The sequence below is a fragment of the Mus musculus genome, chromosome 16 (assembly GCF_000001635.26).
Source record: "Mus musculus strain C57BL/6J chromosome 16, GRCm38.p6 C57BL/6J".
Lineage (NCBI taxonomy): Eukaryota > Metazoa > Chordata > Mammalia > Rodentia > Muridae > Mus > Mus musculus.
The window spans coordinates 17,488,836-17,507,755 of NC_000082.6; the positions used below are offsets into that span (position 1 = coordinate 17,488,836).

Below are 18,920 nucleotides of genomic sequence, written 5' to 3' on the forward strand. Positions count from 1 at the left end.
GTTCAAGGCCTGCCTGTCTGGGCAATTTAGTGAGACCTTGTTCCAAAATAAACGTACAAAAACATAACCAGCAGTGGGCGCACACCTTCAGTCCCAGCACTCTGGAGGCAGAGGGAGGCAGATCTCTGAGTTCAGAGCCAGTCTGGTCTACACACAGAAACTCTTGTCTCAAAAAACCAACAGAAGAAAAATACAAAAGCAGTTAAGGATATAGATTAGTGTCAGAGCACTCATCTAGCATAGATGAGACCATGGGTTGAATCCTAAGAATTTCAAAAATAATTAAAATAATAAATAACAAACAGTAAGCCAGGCTGCATGTGGCGGTGATCCGCTACTCCGGAAGCTGAAGCTGAAAGAGTTCACATTCTAGGATAGGTAGTCCAGTGTTAAGGGCACTTGCTGAGTGGTTCCCAGAATCCGCGTTGCATGTTAACTCCAGTTCCAGAGGATTCAACGCCGCCTTCAGACTTCACAGGCACTGCATGTACATACTGCACAAACATACAAATGGGCAAAACACACACACATGAAATAAAAATATTTTTTAAAAAAATATTTCAGGCATGGCATGGTGACCTACACCTTTAACCCAAGCGCTCTGGAGACAGAGGCAGGTGGATCTCAGTGTGTTCAAGGCCAGTTTGCTCTACTTATGGGCTGCAGCTCCCCTGCCTCCCTGACTCAAACCCGGGCAGGTGGGCTAAGGGGGCGGGGCGGACGCCTCGGGCTCCAGGCCCGCAGTGTAGCCGCAGCGCCGGCCCCGCCCCCGCCCGCTCCGCCCTGCAGGCCGGCCGCAGCCCGGAGCGGATCCCGCCCGCCCGCCCGCGGCCACCAAGCCAGGTGAGCGCGCCTGTCCCTGTCCCGCACGCGCCCCGGGACAGCTCGCTCGCGGATTTCTACCCTGGTGGCAGAGTGAGGCACTCAGGAGGCTGCAGCGACCCCGGTCCTTGCTGCTGCTCCCCAGCACCCCTTTCGGCTCCCTGGAGCCCTCCCTACCTTGTGCTGGTCGGTTGGTTGGCTGCTGCTTCCAGCGAGGGAGCCGCAAAGAAGCCGGTAAGGGTGCTGGAAAAGGTTTCCGAGCCCAAGGAAACTGCACGTGCCAAGGCAGGGAGAGTGGACAGTAAGTTGGCGTTAGGGCCCCCGACAGGTGAATCACAAGCTGAGGCGCTCCGAGGCAGCAGTCTCCAGGGCCCCTGACGCCACCTAGGGCCTAGGATAAGCTGGGGGTTGGGAGTTGGGGGGACGGCCTCTCACTCAACACACACCAGGAGCGAAGAGTGGGACCTGGCATGGAAAAAGAAACAAGCTTCCTGCTGGCCTGCACCCAGGGGGGTCCCGGAGCCATGCGGAACCCTCTGTGAGGTGGGGGTAACTCAGAACCTGCTTCAGGTTGCTGGAGTTCCTGGGACATGGAGTGTCCACCCGATGTGTTTGTGCAGCGGGGCAGTGTTAGAACTTTTCTGGGCAACAAAATGCAGAGGTCTCTCCCCACAGGCCCAAGAAACTTTGTCTTTGAGTTGGAATCCCTGGCTCTAAGCTGGCCTTAGCACATCATAGGTGGAAGGCATGGTCCCCACCAAATCTCCCGCTAAGCCTGAGGCCCCAAGAATAAACTCCCGGAAAGGGAGGGACCCCAGATCCAAAAGCCAGTCTAGTCTGTTTGTACGATCTCAGCCCCAACAGGTGAGGGCTGAAACCAGACCGGAAAGAGGTGGGCAACGCTGAGACATGGGTGAAACCAGGACCTCTGAAAGGGTTCTCTGGTTCCCAGGAAGGGAGCTAGAGGGGCAGTTAGCAACTGAGTTTTATCCCTTGAGTTGTCTCCTCTTGCCCCGACAAGGGCCTTGGGTTCCTCACCTGTAATTTGCTTCGAAGGTCAGAAGCTAGCAGTGGCTGGTCCTTTCCCATTCTGTATTTCCTTCTTGACATGGGGACTGGGCTAACCTAGTGACTCCCAGCACGGTTCAGTGCAGGCTTCAGGAAGAATTTCCAGGTGACCCAGAGCCGACTGTTGGGTAGAATTTGGACAGATCAGTTGTAAACAGGGTAGTTACACCTTTGTCTTGAGCCTTCCAAAGTCCACATCTTCTAGAAGGCCCACCTATGGCCACAAGGACACAATGGCCACAGTGATCTGTTTACCAGGTAGTCTTGCTCTCCCGTTTGGAGCCTTAGAGTGACCTGAGCACGTCCCAAGGCCTTGCTTATCTTAGGATTTATTAGGGTGAGGAGTGGGGAAGACCACACAGATGCCCCTAACTGCTGCTTGACCTTGGTGAGACCTTGGACCCCAGTCTTTCTATCTTCTTCAGCACTGCACAGCCGCCTGAGGGGTGGGGAAACTTATGGCTGCTGGGCTGCTGGGCATGGGGCAGAGGCAGAGCTGTGCGCTTGGTTTCCCTCTTCCCCCAACCCCATCAGTCCTGGGCTGGCTGCCCGCTTTTTTCCCCACAGAGCTGGGTTTCCCTGGGGACCAGTGGCTTGGCCTAGCCCCACACCCACAGCCCCCTCCTGGCCACAACTCATGCTAGAAGGCGGGCTGGACCCTCCAGGACACTGGCCTTCCGTGCCCTGCTGACCAAGGCCCAGTAGTCTCTCTCCATTGCTGGGCTGGGAGCAAGGAGCAGTGACTCCCATGGAAAGAGGTAGGTGACTAGAGGTTGCTAGTCAGGGCAGTGGCCAAGGCTGGGCTGGGACCCTTGTCACTCTCAGTGGAAGAAGAAGGATTCTGGGGACTCTGGTTGTCAGGGTTTTCTGTAGACGTGGTGGTCTTATCTAGGGAAATGGAGAGTCTCAGAGTCTCCAGACTTGTGGGATTTAGAAAAGGGGAATCTAGGGCTAGGTCTATGTAGTCGCAGGTTTATGGGCAGTAGCAGATATTAGAGCACAGAGGGTCTCCAACAAAGGATGCAGTAAGGGGAATCTGAGGTTCCTATGCCTAGAAGCCTCAAAGGGAGACAGATGCCCTACAAACAAGATCTGCCCTCCTCATGTAAGACTCTTCCAGGATTCCTCAAAGATGCCTCTGACTCTACCCAGACCTGCATCAGTGCTAGGACCCAATTTCCCATCTCCCCTGCAGGTCCTAAAGCTGTCTAGCTGGCATGGCAGCTCTAGCGTCTCTGAGGGCCACAGGGGGTCCAGTCCTGCAGGGCACATCCTAGACCTTGGACAGCTGGACAGCCTGCCATCGTGCTCCCACCAGCCAGGCCAGATCCCAGGCCACCGTTCACCATGGGCGGCTGCTTCTCCAAGCCCAAGCCAGGTACCTCCCCTTCTCTGACAGCCTCCCCCTCCCTCTGTACTTCACCAACCTCCAAAGTAGGTCAGGCTAGGCAGGAGCCCAGAATGCTAATGCACTGCAGGCAAGAAGGGTAAAAACCTAGGAAAGCTCTCCTGGACTCCTCTCCTGTAGCATCCCCCTTTTTATTTGGGACTTTGGGTGTTAGTGGTGGGGACAACAGCTGATCCTTCTTAGAAAGTTGAGTCTAGAAGGTTCCTCTTATGCTGCGCAGAGCTAAGGGCTACTTCTCCATTCTGGAGAAGAGAGGCTTTGGGGGATGTTCTTAGCCACAGTGTAACCTCTTTGAGTCTCAATTTCCCTCTCTATAAAATAGAACTGGACACTGCCCTCTTAGGGTGACTGACAGGGTATCATGGACAGGTCCCTACTCTTATCATCCTGTGACATATCAGACATCATCTTGGCTTCTCTGGGCCTCATCTCCTGTTTTGTGTTTTTGTTTGGGTTTTTGTCTTTTGAGACAAGATCTCACTATGTAGACCAGGCTGGTCTCATACTCACACAGATCCTCCTGCCTGTGCCTTGCAAGTGCTAGGATCAAAGGCATGTACCACTCTTCTGTTTTCTCCATGTATATAGGAAATCTTGCCTAGCCCTAGAAACTCCAGCCAGGGGTAGGATCATTCCAAGGTACTACAGTACTTAGGATCTACCCTGCCAGGGGACTCATGTCTTTGGGTTTCTCCCTCAGTCTGCACATTCCTTCTACCCTAGTCGTAACATCCAGAAAGCAGAACCTGTAGCCATGACAGGGATGCAGAAACTGAGGACTTCAGAGCCCAGTGAGTGCTCCACCCACCCAACTTGCCCTGGCTGGCTCACTCTGCCAGCTTGCTCAGCTCTCCTTACCTGATACCCATCAGCTCGGTTACCTTGGGACTCATAAGACTTTTCTTCCTTTCTTGGGTCTGAGGTAGGACTTGGGGGAGAAAGCGGAGCTGTGACCCACCCACTGGCAGTATTGGTGAAGATTGTCCATCCTCGCCTGAGTCTGTGCCAGATCCTACAGCCTCTGCCATAGGTGCCCACTGTCTTTGTCTCAGTTTCTTCATAGAGTGGGCAGGAATGTGCCTGCAAGATCCCATGGGAGTCCCATACTGGGCACCTGAGGGACTGCTTGGCTGGCAGGACATGGTGGGGACAAGATGCCACTCAGTCTCAATGAGCTGGCCTAATCAGGGACCCCTGACTCAGCACTTCAGATCTGGAGCTAGCCATTATCCCCTGACCTGAATCTTGTCAGTTTGCTTTTGTAATTTTTTTTTTTAAGATAAGATTTCATCTAGCCCAGGCTGGCCCCAGACTCACTATGGGGTTGAAAATGATCTTAACTTAGCAGCCTCCTATCCCCCTCACTGGTGCTAGAACTGCAGGAGTGTACAATTATGATCACTTTTACTTAGTACTGGAGATAGAACCCAAAGCTTTGGGAATGCCAGGCAAACATTCTTCCAGTTATGATGTTTGGTTTTTTTAAAAAAATTTTTAAAGACTTATTTATTTTATGTATTTTATGTATGTGAGTACATTTTGCTCTCCTCAGAAGAGGGCATCAGATCCCATTACAGATAGTTGTGAGCACCACGAGGTTGCTGGGATTTGAACTCAGGACCTCTGGAAGAGCAGTCAGTGCTCTTAACCACTGAGGTATCTCTCCAGCCCTGTTTTTTAAATTTTTATTTTTATCATTTAAATTTTGTGTGTGTGTGCGTGTGTGTGCTCGCGTGTGTGTGTGTGTGCGTGCATGCGTGTGTGTGTGTGTGTGTGTGTGTGTGTGTGTGTGCGTGCGTGCGTGTGTGGGTGCGTGTGTGTGTGTGTGCGTGTGTGTGTGTGTGTGTGTGTGTGTATGTGTGCGTGTTTGAGTGTGTGAGTGAATGGAGGTGCATGCAGAGGTCAGGAGAAACAGGTGCCCTTGGACTAGGGTAATGGCTGTTCTGAGCCACCTGGCTGCTGGAACTCAAACTCAGCTTCTCTAGAAGAACAGTATGTGCTCCAGCACTGGTTCTGTTTTGTTTTTTGTTTGTTTATTTTTATTTTATAAAATGAGCATTTTTGTCTTCGTGTATATAAATGCATAGCATGTGTGCAATGCCTGTAGAGGCCAGAAGAATTCATCTGACCTCCTGAGCCTGGAGTTACACATGGTTAATTGTGAGCCATGGTGTGGGTGCTGGGAATCAAGCTGGGTTCTCTGCAAAAGCAACAAATACCCTTGACCTCTGAGCTGTCCTCACCCCTTCCTTTCCTTTCATTAAAAGACAGAGTTTACTATGTAGCCCTGAATGACCTAGAATTCACTACTTAGACCAGGCTGGTCTTGATTGTACTGTGAGCCTCCCATGTGCTGGGATTACAGACCTGAGCTAGCATACCCATTTTATGTTTTAAAAACTTTGTGTTTTAAGGGATGATAAGTTTATTTTGGCTTACAATTTGAGGGTCACATTCTGTCATGGTGAAGGCCTGGCTGCAGACGGCTTTGTGGCAGAGAGAACATTCAACAGCTCTCTTTCTCTTTCTCCAGGAACTTACTGTTCTGCTCTGGGCTGGTCTCAAAGTGTCTGGCTATTCTTACTGCCCAGAGACAACATTCAAACTTGGGTTCTTTAACGTCTTGGCGGTGTGGCCAGGGGCTGATGACCTCGCTCAGGTCCTCCGTGTCCCCATGTAGAGTACAGGGTGGCTCGCCTGACTCTGACCCTGACTCTGACCCTGGCATGCAGGAACACTTGTAACTGTGATTGTTTTCTTCCTTTCTGAGGTGGATTCTGGGTTGCAGCCCCAGGCTCAGGCTCTAGTGGGGCCTGGGCTCAGGGAGCTTCAGGATGTAGGTATGAGAATGAGGCATGAACTGGGCAGTGGTCAGCAGGGCCCATGAAGAGACCAGAGCAAATGGAAGACCTTCCTGTAAATTCTCCCCATCTCTGCCACTCTTTATGGCTGTGTCTTAGTGATAGCAGCATTTGCCTCCTGAGTCCCTCCTGTCTTGTTCTTGAGACCGGGCTTCGCCGTACAGCTCTAGCTGGCCTGGAACTTGCTTTGTAGACCATGCTGGCTTTGAAGTCACAGACCTGCCTGCTTCTGTCACTCGAGTGCTGGGATTAAAGTCGTGCACCATCATTCCTGACAGTTCTTTTTTCTTCCTAAGTCTTTCAGCCAGTTGCTTACCTGTGTCAGAACTGTTAGAAGTGGCTGAGGAGGTGGCTCAGTAAATATGGTACCTACCACACAAACATCAGGATCTGGGTTCAGATACCCAGAGCCCACATGAAAGCCAGGTGTGGTGGTGCGCACCTGTAACCCTAGTTTTGGGGATGGGGAGAGACAGGTAATGTAGCCAAGTAGCCAGTCATGAGGTCTAGAGTCAGTGGGAGATTTCCTGTCTCAAAAAAAGAGGGGAGAGGGGTTGGGGATTTAGCTCAGTGGTAGAGCGCTTGCCTAGCAAGTGCAAGGCCCTGGGTTCTGTCCTCAGCTCTGGGGAAAAAAAAGAGAGAGAGAGGAGGGATTGGAGGGATAAAGACTTCTGACACCAACTGCTGGCCTTCACACGTACTCACAGATATATGTGTGTACACCCCTCTAAAACATGTGCATGCGGGCACGCGCGCGGATACACACACACACACACACATACCTACCCCCATCTTAAATGCCCAGCCACACACTATTAAAAAACAAAAATCAAAAAATCAAAAAGCTAATAGGAAGTACAATTCTCTTGATCTGGCTGTCTGTCTGCCTTTTATTGGGTTTTTGTTCTTTGTCATGTCTTCCAGTAAGTTCAGAGCTAGCTGATAAATCTCTCTCACCAGAGCTAGGATATGTTGCTCAGTAGTTAGAATGACCACCGAAGATGGCAGAGACCCTGTGTTTAATCCCTAGCACCAAAACCAAACCACACCCCCTCACACACACACACACAATCCTAAACCACTATTGTAGTTTCCAGAATAGAGCTTTTGTCCGGTTATGTGTACGATCAGCGCATGGGCAGGTGCTCCTCGTCCTTCCCTACCCACTTTTTGAGGCAGGGTCTCACGTTATAACTCAGGCTGGCCTGGAATTCACAATGAAGCCCAGGCTTACCCTGAGCTCTTGGCAGTTTTCTACCTTAGCGTCCCAAGCGCTACAATTACAGGGGTCAGACACTACTCCCCACAGTTTGTTCCTCACCGTTGATGCTGGGGGTGAAACCCAGGACCTTGCCATGCTAAGTGTGACCCCATCAGTTGTCTCTACCACAGCCTATTCTCATTTTGTGCCTAAGGTGTCTTGAGGACCAAGAGGTAATGACAGTGACTGGGCGGCTGATGGGATCATGACCTGGCTCTGTGGGTAAGAAGGGTCCTCCTCTAAGCCGTCCCTTCTGCTCCTCACTTAATGACCGCCCAGGAGAACATCAGTGAGCTTGCCTTGGAACCTTCTGGAAGCATGCAGAGAATAGCAGCCTGACTTGGAGGCTCCCTGGCATCCTGCCAGGCTGTTCCTGTGAACTCCCACAGCTCTCACCACTGAGAGCAGCTGAGCCTGGCATGTTTTTCTTCTTAATTCTTCCAAAAACATTCTAACACCATTACATAAAGTGTGTTAGTTAGAGTCCCTACCCCCACACAACAGCCTCCATAGTGTGGCAGCATGCTCTTGTGTCCTCTTCACCAGGCCCAGTTAAAGAGCCTTTGCCTTTCTCCCCTGCAGTAGCTAGGCCTGAGGAGAAGGCTGGGATGCCTGCTGGCATGTGGAGGGGAGCTTGGCCCAGCAAGCAAGGATCAAGAACCATGGGAACTGTACCTGAGCTCACAGTGTGCTCACACTGTGGGGAGGGGGAATGGGGGGTCAGGGTGGCAACTCAGCAGCCAGGTTAATCCTTGTGTCCTTTGTTTCTGGGGTATCAGGTGAAGGGGTTCAGAGGTAAAAGCAGGAGAGAGGCTTTGATGCCTGGGGGCATAGAGAGCCAGCCACCTGCTCCCAGGATAGCTCATGCTGTGCCAGAGCCTAGCTTCCTCCTCCTTGGCCTCCTCCCTACTGTAGCAGCCCAGGAGATGGGATTACAGCTGCTCAAAATTCTGTTTATTGTTCCCTTCTAATTAAAGAAAGAAAGAGAGAGAGAGAGAGAGAGAGAGAGAGAGAGAGAGAGAGAGAGAGAGAGAGGGAGGGAGAGAGGGAGAGAGAGAGAAAGAAAGAAAGAAAGAAAGAAAGAAAGAAAGAAAGAAAGAAAGGAAGGAAGGAAGGAAGGAAGGAAGGAAGGAAGGAAGGAAGAAAGGAAGAAAGAAAATAAACCAGGCACGTCATGGGAATGGGAATTTGGGAAAATGCAAGAAAGTTCAAAGAAGGAAATGTCAGTCTCTAGCTACCTACTCCTGCTATCCTGTAGTAGCCCCATGGACACACTGTGCAGCCTCTGTGTGGGAGCCATGAGTCTGCTCGTCTGTACTGCACATAAGTATGTACCCTTAGTGGTCTCACTGACAGGGCTACAGACCCTGTGCACAGAGATGTCAACCACATGGGGTTCGGTAAATGCTAAAGAGATCTCCAACTGATTGACGTAGCCATATTAAGAAGCTGAAAGCTGAGAGGTGGTAGTGTATGCTTTTAATCCTAGCACTTGGGAGGGAGATACAGGCTGACCTCTAAGTTCAAGGCCAGCTTGCAGTACAAAGCGAGCTGGAGGACAGCCAAGGGCTACACAGAGAAGCCCTGTTTCAATAAACCAATAGATAGATAAATAGATAAAATAAAAAGAAGTTGTTGAAATTAGGGCCTCTTCTAGAGGAACCCACATGGCAGCTCATAACTGTTTATAACTCCATGTCTAGGAAATCTAATGTCCTCTTCGGGTCTCCGTGGGTACCAGGCACACACATGGTGCCCAGATATGCATGCAGGCAAAACATCTACATACATAAAGTCATTTTTAAATATTTATATATAAAGGGCTGGAGAGATGACCCAGCAGTTAAGAGCACTGGCTGCTCTTCCAGAGGTCCTGAATTCACATAGCAGATCTCAACTGTCTATAACTATAGTCCTATAAGATCTGATGCCCCTTCTGGTATATAGATATACATATAGACAAAATATGTACATGCATAAATAAGTTATTATTATTATTATTTTGGTTTTTTGAGGCAGGGTTTCTCTGTGTAGCCCTGGAAGTCCTGGAACTCACTCTGTAGGCCAGGCTGGCCTTGAACTCAGAAATCCTCCTGCCTCTGCCTCCCAAGTGCTGGGATTAAAGGCGTGTGCCACCACCGCCTGGCAAGTAATTATTTTTTAAAAGTTGTATCGATAAAGAAAAAGTTGAAATTTTGTCGTGTACTTTGCCTTCCTTTTTGTGGCATTGGGACACTGATCCCAGTGTCACCCATGCCAGGCCATTCTGCCACTAAGACTGGCCCAGCCTGAGTACATTTTTTCCTCAGGTTGGCTGCAGACTCTTATGTACCTGAGGAGGACCTTACATTCTTGATCCTCCTGCCTTGCCTCCTAAGTCGGGATCACAGGTGTGCACTGCTATGCCGTGTGGGTTTTAAGCTTGATTTGTTCGCTCTTACTGCTGTTGTTGCAGTCCTGAGGATGGGCTAAAGCCTGTGCAAGCCTCAAGCACTGGACCACTGAGCAACAGACAGTCGGGTTTTTTAATTTTTAGTTTTGAACAGCAACCTATTGAAGCTGGAACGCCAATGATCCAAGCAGTGGCTGCCCGGGGTCCTACAGCTTGGGAAGCAAAGCAGGAGGATCAAGAGGTCAGAGATGCCATCAGCTGTAGACTGAATGCGAGGCTATAATAGTCCAACTACATGAGACTGTTTAAAAACCAACAAAACCCTCACACAACAAAAAACATTTAAAGCTAGTGGGAAAGTTATAAGGACAGTGATTCTTGTCCCCACCCCCAGCCTTCTTGGTTTTTGATGTAGGGTCTCACTTTGTATTCTAGGTTGGTCTAGAACTCATAGGAGTCCTGCTCAGGCTCTGGAGTACTGAGATTGTAGGTGTGATCCACTGGCCCAATAGAACAGTGAACACTCTTCCATTGCCCAGATTCACTGGCTGGGAACTGAGCTGTAAATGTGTCTCCAGGCAGGGACATCACCTTTGTCTCTCATTAGATAGATAGATGAGTTGGGCATGGGGTTCTTTCCTCCAGACTGGCTCCAGGTGAAAAGCTGTGTTCTGTGACTCCCTTACTGATTTTATCACTGGAAAAAATAGAAGTTTCTGGTCTGGCTATAGTTTGGTGGTGGAGTACTAGCCTGACCTGAGGGAGGCCCTGGGTTCTTCAACAAGAAGAAAATACACACGAAAGTGAATTGAAATCAAGCACCGGTTGCTGGCCTCTGCTTGGCCTGTGGGGTGGGAACAGGGCTGGTTCAACTAGGGCTCATGGCTGCTCTGTCCACAGTGGAGCTCAAGATTGAAGTGGTGCTGCCAGAGAAAGAGCGGGGCAAGGAGGAGCTGTCAGCCAGCGGAAAGGGCAGCCCCCGGGGTTACCAGGGCAACGGCACAGCACGCCACTTCCATGCTGAAGAGCGGCTGCCCACCCCACAACCCTATCCCAGCCCTCAGGACTGTGTGGAGGCTACTGTCTGCCATGTCAAGGACCTCGAGAATGGCCAGTGGGTGCTGGGCTGCAAGGGTGGTGGTAGGACCTGAGGGGGGGGGGCATGGGAGAGACCACACATGAGGGGTTGGGCTGAGGCCTTGTATGAAATCGGCTGTAGCTCTTGGCTCCCTGGGTGCTAAGCTTTGTGCTTCAGCTGCTCTGGGCTTCCCAAATATTGGACCCTGGGAGGAGGTGCTTACAGGAGGACATGATTAGCTTCTAGTTTGATCTCTGAGCACAGCCTCTCCCCAGGATGCGGGAAGTGGAGCTGGGCTGGGGAAAGGTGTTGCTGGTGAAGGACAATGGGGAATTCCATGCCCTGGGCCATAAGTGTCCTCACTATGGAGCGCCCCTGGTGAAAGGTAAGAAAGTGTGAGATATACATGGGAGGTGGGCTACACCATCCATGCCTATATAGGGAATCTAGAAGGCCCCAGGGCCTTCAGTCATTTGTGAGGGCTCCTGGGTTCGGGAGAGGCCCAGCAGGGTCCAGTCTCTTCTGGGCATGGCGCTAGACTGGCACTCATTTGTCTCTCCTAGGTGTACTGTCCCGGGGACGTGTGCGCTGCCCCTGGCATGGTGCCTGCTTCAACATTAGTACTGGGGACCTAGAGGACTTCCCAGGCCTGGACAGCCTGCATAAGTTCCAGGTAGGGCTGGGAAAGTGACATGGTGGGAGCCTGTGTTGTGGAGTCAGAGACTGAAGCATCTCAAAGTTTGGTGCTGATACTGCCCTCTCAGGTGAAGATTGAGAAGGAGAAGGTGACCATTCGGGCAAGCAAGCAGGTACCAGGGAGACTCAGGTCACCAAGGCCCAGGTTTAAGAGGAAGGGTTTTGAATAGGCTGGGAGGGTATCTTGGCTGGAGAAGAGCATGAGGCAAAGTCCTGTGGTGGAAGGGAGCCTGGCGTGGGAGGGGAATGAGGGACTTTAGGATGGAGATGAGGCTGGGCTGGAGCCTCAGGATCCAAGCTCTGTGCTGCGCTTCCCCACTCTCAGGCCCTGCAGCTACAGCGGAGGACAAAGGTGATGGCCAAGTGTATCTCTCCAAGTGCTGGCCACAGCAGTAGCACCAACGTGCTCATAGTGGGTGCAGGTTGGTGTGGGGCTAATGAAGGAAAGGGGGAGCTTGGAAGGTGGGAGAGGCCTTGGCCTTGGTCTACGGTCCTGTCACTCAGGTGCTGCTGGCCTAGTGTGTGCAGAAACACTGAGGCAGGAGGGCTTCTCAGACCGGATTGTCCTTTGCACACTGGATCGACATCTGCCCTATGACCGGGCCAAGCTCAGCAAGGTAGGGATGGAATGGTGTACCCTGTCCCCAGATCCGTCACGTACACATGGAGCCTTGCCTGGCACGCACTAGAGGTTTAGCTGACTATTCTCTGCAGTTTCTCAAGCCTGTCTATGGTGCTTGTAAGAGATCTGAGTTTGTTGAGTTCTGTCCCAAAGCCCCAGTGTGATGCAGTGTCTTCACCCTCCCTGGGGTCTGCGTCCTCTTCAGTACAATGAAATGTCAGGAGTGTAATATATATGCCTTAAATCTTAGCACTTGGGAGGTAGAGGCAGGTAGATCTCTGTGAGTTTGGTATACATAGCTAGTTCCAGGCCAGCCAGAGCTACAAACAGAGACCCTGTCTCAAAAAAAATTAATAAATAAAAATAAAATAGCCACCATCTGACCCTGACTCATGACCATGTTCCTCAGTCCCTGGATGCACAACCCGAACAGCTGGCCCTGAGACCCAAGGAATTCTTCCGGGCCTATGGCATTGAGATGCTCACTGAGGCTCAGGTATGAAGATAGCGGGGGTTGGGGGCAGTCAATGAAAATGTCTAAGGAAACAAGAGGCCATGGGTACCCCTGGAGGTGTGGTGGATGTTCAGCCCTCTGTTCAGTCCTGGGACCCAGCACTGAGCCTTCTTCCTGGCAGAGTGATGGGGATGGTCTGATCCCAGCTAAGTCTAGGGAGCCTTGTGGGATTTGAAAGTATATAAAGGCTGGGCATGGTGGCACATGCCTTTAATCCCAGCACTCAGGAGGCAGAGGCAGGCAGATTTCGGAGTTCGAGGCCAGCCTGGTCTACAAAGTGAGTTCCAGGACAGCCAGGGCTATAAAGAGAAACCCTGTCTTGAAAAACCAAAAAAAAAAAAAAAAAAAAAAAAAGAAAGGAAGGAAGGAAGAAAGAAAGAAAGAATATAAAGACAACTTTGAAGGGTCGGGACTACCCTGAAGCTGCACCTTAGAAGTCTAAGTTCAGGTTCTGGGGGTCTTGTGGAATTCTAAAGTAAGCCACAAGGCCCAAGCGTGTGCTGAGAACTCTTGCTGCCCTCTGGGGCTTGCAGGTAGTCACAGTGGACGTGAGAAATAAGAAGGTTGTGTTCAAGGATGGCTTCAAGCTAGAGTACAGCAAGCTGCTGCTGGCACCAGGAAGTAGGTAGGTAAATGTCTTCTGCCAGACACTAGGCAGCTGGACATCAGCCGGGGTGGGGGAGCCTCACTGATCCCATCGAATCTTAGCCCTAAGACCCTGACCTGCAAAGGGAAAGATGTAGAGAATGTGTTCACCATTCGCACGCCCGAGGATGCCAACCGCGTGCTGCGGCTCGCCCGGGGCCGCAATGCTGTTGTTGTGGGAGCAGGCTTTCTGGGTGAGTAGCTGCAGGGGAGGTGGGTAGTGGTTAGCTACCATACCTAGTCCTAGAGCGTGAGTAGAGTGCTAGCCTTGCTACTCCCTGCCCACCACCCAGGAATGGAGGTTGCTGCTTATCTGACTGAGAAAGCCCACTCAGTATCCGTGGTAGAGCTGGAGGAGACACCCTTCCGGAGGTTCCTGGGGGAACGTGTTGGTCGTGCACTTATGAAGGCGAGTCTGTTTCGATGCTTGACCTCTAGATGCCCTAGTTGACTTGCCTGGCCCCAGGCCAGAGTCTCACCCACTATCCATGTTCCTCCTTGCTTGTACAGATGTTTGAAAACAACCGGGTGAAGTTCTATATGCAGACAGAGGTGTCAGAGTTGCGGGCTCAAGAGGGCAAGGTAGGCTTTTCTCTGCTGTTGCTGCTGCTGCTGTTGCTGCTGCTGCAGTCTGTGTCTCTCCCTGTGCTCAGGAACTGTGCCCACTCACTCACCCATTCCCTCCCCCCAGCTGCAGGAGGTGGTGCTGAAGAGCAGCAAAGTCCTGCGAGCAGATGTCTGCGTGTTAGGCATTGGTGAGTAGGTAGACAAGCAAGTACTAGTAAGCAGAACTGTTACTTGAGCCTCAGTTTCCACATTTGTAAAATGGGACTCCAATGTTACCCACTTCACAGGACCATTGTTTACTGGGCTTAGTCTAGGCCTCTCATGGAGCAGGTGACTGCTCTCTATGATACCAGCTGATACATAGGAGACAGACAAGTTTCTGATTGGTTCCTATGCCAACCCACATAATAGTTTGGGGAGGAGCCAAGCTGGAAGGTGGCAACACAGGGTTGGAGAAGCATGGCTTTGGATCCCTATCAGGAGAGCTCTATAGCACTTATTGGGGAGACAGTTCCTGAGGCTAAATGGGGAGCATAGAGCCTACAGATGGGCTTACAGAGGGCAGGATGCAGGAAGTCCCCAGGTGGGCATCCTATGGGTGACTAATCTGGGGCTGGCAGATACAGCAGGAATGGAGAGAGAGATGAGACAGAATGGCGGGACCAGGGTGTGGATGCATGGCTTCTGTCCTGTTAGGTGCGGTGCCTGCCACAGGCTTCCTGAGGCAGAGTGGCATTGGTCTGGATTCCCGAGGTTTCATCCCAGTCAACAAGGTGGGGCTGGATGAAGTGGGTAGGATGCGGGGTGGAGCATGGCTGGATGACCATGTCAGCTCCCCTGTACCACCCACAGAGCCCTGGCCCTCTCCCCACAGATGATGCAGACCAACGTCCCAGGAGTGTTTGCTGCAGGTGATGCTGTCACCTTTCCTCTTGCCTGGAGGAACAATCGGAAAGTGAACATCCCACACTGGCAGATGGCTCACGCCCAGGGTATGGCCAGCCCCGAGGCAAGTTAAGGGCTGGAAGGCTATCCCAGGGTCTCAGCCACCTTCAGGTCCAGACCCCAGTTGTTGATCTGGGGTCTTAAGTTCAAGGGTTGGTGGTTCAGCGAGTCTTATCCAGTGATCAGTCGGTGTACAGAGTGGCCTCCCTCCTGAGACCCTCTGCATACTTGCTGGACAAAACTCTCTCCAGCCCAGCTGTCTTTTTGCTACCCTCCCCTTTTTTGTTCTCAGGGTTATGAATTTGGTAGAATTGCTGCTTGGCCATCAATCACCTCTGAGAGGGAGGAAGGATTTATTTAGTAGGCTAGCTTCTTACTCAGGACCTTGTTTTTCTTGCACCACTAAACTACCTCTGTGACTCGGTTGGGTTATTGTGGTTTTTGTGGAATTTTTTGGTAGCCACCATATCTCCTGAGCTTCATGGACTATGGACTTTGCTCTCAATCCCTAAGATGCAGGCACCAGTGTGTTAACCACCTCAAGACCTTATAAAGGACCTCCACATCTCTAGTCTTGGATAGGGATTTCTCCTATGTCTTACCTTCCCTTTCTTCTTCCTTCACCATTATCTAAAAGGCTGATGGTAGTGGTATCTCCCAACTCTACTATCTGTTCAAAATTGTTACTAGAGAATAAGGATCCAAAGGTACTCCTTGGCCAAATATAATTAGGACTTAGGGCTCTCTGGAGATTCTTAGATGTATTCAATTGTAGATTTAGGTGGAGCTTTAGAAATGGGAAGCCACCTGTGCTAACTCTGTGGGCTGGTCATCTCTCCCGTCATCTCTCCCGTCATCTCTCCCTTCTGGCCTTTGGGCCCCATTGTCTTCCCTCTTTACACCTGCTATATCTGATCTACTGTCTGTGTACACAATTGTGAAGTAGATCACAACCCCAGTAGACCTTTCAGATGTACAACACATCATTCAAAGAGGACTAATGTAAGTGGATCTCTGGGGCCAAGCATTCCCCTCTGTACCCGCTAACTACATCCAAAGGTGGGCTATGGGCTGAACATGATTCTTTTTTTAGGAGGCCTAGGCAAAAAAATCATACCTGTCAAGGGTCCCTAGAGTGGGCTGAGGGCAGGCAGCCGGGTGGTGAGAGGAAGGATTGAGCTCTCACCACCCTGGATTTTTCAGGGCGGGTAGCAGCTCAGAACATGCTGGCACAGGAGGCTGAGATCAACACGGTACCCTATCTGTGGACTGCCATGTTCGGCAAAAGCCTTCGCTATGCTGGTAACTAAAAGCTTGTCTCCTGGGGATGGGGTCCTGAAGGCACTTCAGGATTAAGTATGGGGGTTGGGTCCAGTAAGAACTAAGAATTGGCAAATAAGAACTGGGTTGGCTCAGGTGCATACTGCACTCCCAGCAGTTCAGAGGCTAAAATGGGAAGATCAGGAATTGGAGACCAGTCTGAGTCTTAGATGGTAGAGCCAGGAACTGCTTAGGAGGAGCAGAGGGTTGACGAGATGGCTCAGTGGGTAAGGGTTCTTGCTGCCACACTGATGATCTGAGTTCATTTCTTAAAACCCACATAGTGGAAGGTGAAAAATCACCTCCTGCAAATTGTCCTCTGATCTCCATACATGCATGTGTGCATACACATGAAATAAATAAATAAATGTCATTAAAAAAAAGTCGGAGTAGGATCCAGGTATGGTGGCACAGGAGTTTAGTCCCAGCACTTGAGAGCAGAGCCAAATGGATCTCTTGAGTTCAAGGCTGGCCTGATCTACAGAGTGAGTTTTAGGACAGCCAGGGCTACACAGAGAAACCCTGTCTCAGAAAAACAAGAAGGAGAGAGAGAGGAAAGGTGGGGAGGGAGGTCTGTTGTTTAGACAGGAGCTAGGGAGCCTATGAAGACTGTCCCCCTTCCCCAGTTCACATGGGCGCCCTCCCACAGGCTACGGAGAAGGCTTCGATGATGTCATCATTCAGGGGGATCTGGAGGAGCTGAAGTTTGTGGCTTTTTATACCAAGTGAGAGCAATGGGGTGCGATGGGAGCATGGAGCAGTGGGAGTGCTGTTGGGAATCGATAGTGTTAGCAAAGCAGCAGGGGCTAAAAGACAAGTGAATGGCCGCGTGGGGGTGCTGGGCAGGAGATGAGGAGGAAGCAACAACAGTCCTCCCGTGCATCAAACAATACTGTGTCTTCTGGATATTTCTTTGAGGTAAGTGTTGACACTGAGGCAGGTAGGTGTCTACAACAAGGAAAGACAAACTGGTGTAGACAAGCTGATGCTAAGGCTGGGCCCATCCCTGCGCTGTGCCAAGGGTTTCTTTGGGCAGCTGACAGTGCTGGGACCAAATGGAGGGCTGGGTGCTCAAGACATCTTGTTTCCCTGGACAAGAGCCTTCCCGGCATCCCAGGTGGACCAGAAGGTGTTAGGATCTCAAGAAGGACCACTGCTGCTAGTGGTCTCAGGCTGGGGCTCCTTCTCTCCATAGAAGTGACGAAGTGATTGCTGTGGCCAGCATGAACTACGATCCCATCGTATCCAAGGTGGCTGAGGTGCTAGCCTCAGGTCGAGCCATCCGGAAGCGGGAGGTGGAGTGAGTGCGGGTGTGGGAGACTGTAGGGTGTGTGTGGGTATCCTGGATAGGATCTATTAAAGCTACCATGGCAGCCTGTTGCCCGCTCAGTCCTATAGAGCTCTTCTCCTCACTTTCAGTTCCCATGGTTCCTGGGTGAGATGAGGGTGAATTTGGTTTAGAAGTTGACAGGATATGATTACAAAGAACCGGGTGTGTGGCCCAGAGAGGAGCCAATGTTGGGGAGTGGGGGGTGGAGGCAATGTGATTTGTGCTAAGCTTGGCAGAACTTAGGTGGAGAAACATAGTAGGTGATGCCCCCAGATATGCCATCCACAGAGAAGTGGGGTGGTTACATGACATCTGGGAAGCAGTGGACATGAGCCATTACCATCATCCCAGCACAGTGCCAGTGAGTCCCCAGTAGCTTAACCTGTGTACAGAGAACTTCCCAGGACCAGAGACAGGCCAGAGGTGACTGATGGCTATGTGTCGGGGTAAATCCTAGAGTGGAAGACTCAGAGTGGATCTGATAAATGATATACTTTCTTTGGCCTTCTGTTTTTCCCTCTTGCCTTCGAAAAGGTTGTTTATGCTACACAGCAAGTACGTGCATTGTTTCTTGTTGACTGTTCTCAGCCTTTCTTCCCCAGCCCAATGACTGAACCCTCCCACCTTGCCCAAGTCCATTACCTACGGGGCTTTGACACAGATCAGTCTCTGCTGCTGTATTCAAGAATCATTGGCTCATGGTGCCTAGAGTGGGGAACCTGTCCTCTTCTGCCCTGACCCATCCTCCTCTCATTCCTGCAGAACCGGTGACATGTCTTGGCTCACAGGAAAAGGATCCTGAGCTCTCCTGTGGTGGACTTGGGCAGGCCTCTGGGGTACCAAGGTCAGAGACCAAGTCCTGGGGCAAGTGCCAACTCCAATTTCCCAGGATCCCTCACTGTGGAATCTGAGTCCTCCAAGGCTTGCCTTGACCTGTCTGCCTCGCCTCCAGCCAGGCTACCACAGCCTCCAGAAGATGGTCCATTCCTAATGCCTCAGCTGTCACTGACAGCTGGGTGTAGAGGCAGGACAGGCTCTGCCTTGGTTTCCTCTACTAGGACGATTTTCCCAGCAAGCCCCTTCAACATTACCTTAAAATTAAAACGCATGTCTCAGCAGAACTGTGTCCTAGTGTAATTGGGCCGACACTTAGAGCCAGGCATGATGTGACACATCTGTAATAGTGGCACTCAGGACAGAGGCAGGAGGGTTAGAAGTCTCAGTCTTTTGTTTTTTTTTTTTAAAAAAGCTTCACAAGCCAGAGACAGCTTTTGTATTTGTCCACTTAAGAGAGGTGGGAGCTGGGTCCTGCAGACTCCATGCTGCCACAGAAACCTGAGCTCAGACCAGGAGGTGGTGGCGCACACCTTTAATCCCAGTGCCCGGGAGGC

General features: G+C 51.1%; 1 protein-coding gene across 15 annotated transcripts; it reads left to right on the forward strand.

The window, feature by feature from the left end:
- The first annotated feature begins 788 nt into the window (after positions 1-788).
- Aifm3 (apoptosis-inducing factor, mitochondrion-associated 3) lies at positions 789-18,650 on the forward strand. Of its 15 annotated transcripts, none has more exons than XM_017317136.1 (22): positions 790-1,056; positions 2,458-2,648; positions 3,086-3,268; positions 7,575-7,642; positions 10,713-10,926; positions 11,166-11,275; positions 11,454-11,563; positions 11,655-11,699; positions 11,912-12,008; positions 12,091-12,203; positions 12,618-12,704; positions 13,256-13,347; positions 13,431-13,561; positions 13,661-13,776; positions 13,878-13,949; positions 14,059-14,122; positions 14,631-14,707; positions 14,809-14,926; positions 16,083-16,181; positions 16,849-16,924; positions 17,395-17,499; positions 18,064-18,647. In XM_017317136.1, the coding sequence occupies exons 6-22, from the start codon at positions 11,167-11,169 to the stop codon at positions 18,137-18,139; spliced, it is 1,587 nt and encodes a 528-aa protein (XP_017172625.1). In that variant the 5' UTR covers positions 790-1,056; positions 2,458-2,648; positions 3,086-3,268; positions 7,575-7,642; positions 10,713-10,926; position 11,166; the 3' UTR covers positions 18,140-18,647. The 15 variants fall into 15 exon arrangements, 9 of the variants coding, with proteins under 9 accessions (XP_006522653.1, XP_006522656.1, XP_006522654.1 ...); XM_006522592.3 differs by lacking the exon at positions 7,575-7,642 and having other exon boundaries at positions 18,064-18,084; positions 18,292-18,647; XM_006522590.3 differs by lacking the exon at positions 7,575-7,642 and having other exon boundaries at positions 789-1,056.
- Positions 18,651-18,920: the final 270 nt, after the last annotated feature.

Coding starts and splice junctions, on each gene's coding strand:
- Aifm3 (XM_006522590.3), top strand. CDS start 3,238: ATGGGCGGCTGCTTCTCCAAGCCCAAGCCAG. Junction 13,950..14,058: donor TGCGGGCTCAAGAGGGCAAG/GTAGGCTTTTCT, acceptor CCCTCCCCCCAG/CTGCAGGAGGTGGTGCTGAA. Junction 14,927..16,082: donor GCAGATGGCTCACGCCCAGG/GTATGGCCAGCC, acceptor TGGATTTTTCAG/GGCGGGTAGCAGCTCAGAAC.